The sequence below is a fragment of the Nelumbo nucifera genome, chromosome 1, assembly GCF_055504915.1.
Source record: "Nelumbo nucifera cultivar China Antique chromosome 1, China Antique-T2T, whole genome shotgun sequence".
NCBI lineage: Eukaryota > Viridiplantae > Streptophyta > Magnoliopsida > Proteales > Nelumbonaceae > Nelumbo > Nelumbo nucifera.
In genome coordinates this window covers 204,687,797-204,691,819 of record NC_142649.1, presented here as the reverse complement: position 1 = coordinate 204,691,819, position 4,023 = coordinate 204,687,797, and the positions used below count along the sequence as shown (strand labels likewise).

General features: G+C 41.6%; 1 protein-coding gene across 1 annotated transcript; it reads left to right on the top strand.

Annotated features, from left to right (window-relative positions):
* The first annotated feature begins 257 nt into the window (after positions 1–257).
* On the top strand, positions 258–2,654 carry LOC104609855 (SBP (S-ribonuclease binding protein) family protein). The gene is made up of 4 exons (XM_010276255.3): positions 258–961; positions 1,097–1,197; positions 1,327–1,673; positions 1,773–2,654. Exons 1-4 carry the CDS (start codon positions 915–917, stop codon positions 2,298–2,300), a joined length of 1,023 nt encoding a protein of 340 aa, XP_010274557.1. The 5' UTR covers positions 258–914; the 3' UTR covers positions 2,301–2,654.
* The last annotated feature ends 1,369 nt before the right edge of the window (positions 2,655–4,023 follow it).

Genomic DNA, 4,023 nt, shown 5'->3' with positions numbered 1-4,023 from the left:
AGCAATTAGGTCGGAGGTAATCTAATCTCCACTCTTTCTTTATTTGCTAAGATAAGGAATTAAAAGGAAAAGGAAAGAGAGAGCTGTAGAAGGTTTGAATCTTCAAAACCAAGTAAAAACATTAACAGAACCAATTAAATTAAAAAGCAAAAACACAAAAAAAAGGAGAGAAAATCATTTCTTTTCTTTTCTTTTTTTCTTGTTTTTCTTTTTCCCTCATCTCCTTGAAACAATCCTAGTGGCAGACTGGCAGACCCTACGAAACCCAACAAGAGCAACAAAAACCAACACCACAACCTCTCTTTTCTCTCTCTTTCTCCCTCTCTCCATACTAAAAAAACTTAACCAATTCAGGAAATTATTTATAAAATTAATAAACTAGATTTTAATAATGATAAGTTGACAACAACACACATGACACTGTACCTCTACTTATATATCCTTAAAAAAAGAAAATAAGAAAAAGAAGGAAAGAACGATAGAAAGCCAACCATGCGAGAGAAGTTGAGCAAAGGAGGAGAGGAGAATAAGGTGTCTCTCTTGGACTGATTCGTTGAGATCGCATCTCTCTCTCTTTCTCTCTTTCAATGTGTGGGAGAGAGAGAAACAAAGGAAGCAAAATAAGGAGGAAAACAAAAGAAAGTTGGTGAAAACAAAGTGGGGAAGGGGACTCTCTTTTATCTATCTATCTATCTCGTTTCTCTTCATTGAAGAATCCGCCTTGGTTTGAGGGGAGCCTCTCTCTCTCTCTCTTCGTTTCATGCTCCTGGTGTGTGCACGTTAATTAACCCCGCCCGTCCCAACACATCTCTCCATACACCATTCTCTTCCTCTGTCCTCCTTCACTGCCACCTTTCCCCTCTTTAATTTATATCTCTGTCTCTCTCTGCATCTCTTTCTCTTTATTACCAACAATGGCTGTTCAAGCTCAATACCCATCAAATATTTTGCTCCTGAACAGGTTTGCATCCTCTCCCCCTCACCTCTATCAATTCATGATTCATCTATCTTTCTCTATCTAGTACCTATTCAGCCTGCCATCTCTTCCCTTTACTTTCTCAATCTTCATCTTATTCTAATGGGTTGTTGTTTGCAGAACCGGGCAGGATCGAAATAACGCGCTTGGAAGTGATTACTCTCTGCAACCTCAACCGGGAGGATTTCTCGACCAGTCTCATATGTTCTTCAGCAATGGAGGTGAGATGGGTCTTCTTTATTTATTTATTTTCTACACCTTCTTTTTCTCCCTCTGGATTAGGCCAATTTTAGGTGCTTAAACTAGGTGAACATAGTTCTAAGATGTGCCTCTTGTATCGTTCATTGCAGTGGGCACCAACCCACGCAAGAGAGGCAGAGAAGCTTTCGCCGCTGCTGCGGCAACTGGGGCACCTATCAATCTATTCTCTCCGCAATCCCATACTCCACAGACGCTGGTGAACCTCTCTCAACTCCATAACCAACAACTCAATGTCGTCTCTACCGGCCTTCGTCTGGCTTTCGGAGACCAACAACAACAACATCAACATCACCATCAACAACAACAACAGCAACAGCAGCAGCAACAGCAGACTCTTGTTCTTCCCTCTTCGGTTATCTCATCCTTTCTAACAGAAGATCTCGCTGCTCAAGTCAAGCAACAGAGAGACGAAATTGATCAATTCCTTCAAGCCCAGGTACTGTTTTCTCATCTTCTTCAATGGGTATTTGTTAGTTTTTGGTGTTTGTTGCTCCGCTAAAACTGAAAATGGTTGGTTTATCGTTTATTCGTTTAGGGGGACCAATTGAGGCGCACATTAGCGGAGAGACGACAGAGGCACTACCGTGCGCTACTGGGCGCAGCGGAGGAATCTGCAGCGCGAAGACTGAGGGAGAAGGATGCGGAGGTGGAGAAAGCAGTGCGGAGACATGCTGAGCTGGAAGAGCGAGTGGCGCAGCTTAGAGTAGAGGCGCAGGTTTGGCAAGCCAAGGCAAGGCAACAAGAGGCCACAGCGGCGTCCCTACAGGCTCAAATTCAGCAGGCTATGATGGGCAGCGGTGTGCCGGATAACCGAGAAGATGGACTCGGGTGCTCCGGTGAGGCGCATCCGCATCATGCAGAAGATGCCGAGTCAGCTTACATTGACCCGGAGCGAGTCGTATCGTCCGGCCCAATGTGTAAAGCGTGTCGGAGAAGACCCGCGTCGGTGGTACTGTTGCCGTGTCGGCATTTCTGCCTCTGTACGGATTGTGATGCTGCCGCCGAAGCCTGTCCTCTCTGCCTCACTCCCAGAAGCGCTAGCGTTGAAGTCTACCTCTCGTGAGGCCCAAGCCCACGGCCCAGTTCCAGGCCCATGCCAGCCGACGTAGTAGCACTGAAGTACATAGTAAACAAGAAAAAAAAGCAAGTAAAAAAAATCGATTAATTTTAAATAATTAAAAAAACATAAAGTACAGAGATTTCTCTCTCTGAGCTCTCTTTTTTCTTTTTCTTTTTTGAAAAAAAAAATCCACCAAGACTCAAATTTTGAGTTTTTTTTCTTTTGGGTGGAGAACCTGGAGGTCTCTTGGGGTAATGTACATGGGTGATGCCATCTTTTCTTTTCTTTTTTTTTTTTTTTTAATTTAGTTTGGCTTTTGAAATTTAATTCATATATAAATTCTTTTATTTGATATAATTCCCATGTGTATATTTTCTTTTTATTACTTTATTTATTTATTTTGTATTGTATGATGGGTCTCTACTCTCTAGAGTGACAATGTGGCATGAGTGCATGCCTGTGCCTGCATGGTGCATGGATGCGTGATACGCATACCCGCATGGATGGGTGCGTGGTACGCATATCTAGACCTTAAGTAAGGATTTTGAGTCTGGGAACTGGGAAGTGTTTTCGTGCCCTCAATAGGCGCCAAAACGAGAATGGTGAAGGTGGAGAAAGAGAGAGAGAGAGATGCATATTAAAAGGAGGGAATTTAGGACAAATTGGTTTAGAGTTAAAGACCAAAACGTTCAAGTTTTGATTGAAGGTGCCTACACGGAAACTATGGTTTGCTATTGTGTGCTAGGTGTGTATGGGTGACCAAAGCGGTTGGTCTTGTTGTGTTTAGCTTTAGACTCTTTTATTGACTTGATTGAATAAAGAAAAAAAAAAGTATCATCCGGTTGATGAACAGAACCCATTTTCTTTTTCTATATTATTTATAAAAATTTTTAAAAGAAAAAACTCACAAAAAAAAGAACCAATGGGATTGTCATGTGCATTAAAGGAAGAAATTAATGCAGTCAAAAGGGAAAAATTAGAGTTTTAAAATTCAATGAAGGAAAAAAAGGATTACATTAGAAATGTAGAAGTAGCCACGTGGCAAAAGTCTATTAAATCTAAACTGGTCACATGACAAAGAAGGAACCCATTTGAGTACCATTTTACTTTTAAAGGTAGAAATGGCTTAGGGAAGGGAATGGGATCTGCTCTTCACACATGGGTGCCTCACAGGTACATCCACCGTGAATTGAGAATATCTCCTTTGAATAATAACTTATAAATATGAAAGATATTCCTAATGCATGGTAGGATGTGAATGTGAGATCGGTGTCAGACACCCTGTGTGAGGAACAGATCCAATCTCTTAGAAAAGATGGTTGCTTGTTAACTAAATGCGGTTGCATTTGTTGTTGAAGGTATGACTTATGAGGAAGAATCCTGACTCAACGTCTCAACCACAGTGTGCAGGGGTCATTGATGCTGTGCACACTTGAGCAGAATGTGAAGTAAGATGGATTGCATGGAGAGAGCTGCACGTTTAATTCTATTCAATGCTCAATGCTCCTCCCTAGTAATGAAAATATATACCCACAGGCCATAGAGGTTCCTTTTATGCACAGATTTGATGGGTGGCCCATCACTGGAAAACAACATGGAACCAAACACTGCCTATTGGGCTGAAAGTACAAATTAAGCTAATGATGTATGAGGTGGCCTAAAAACCCTTTAAGCATGTCAGCCAATTAAGAATTTAAGTTCCCCAAATCAAATCAAATGATGAATG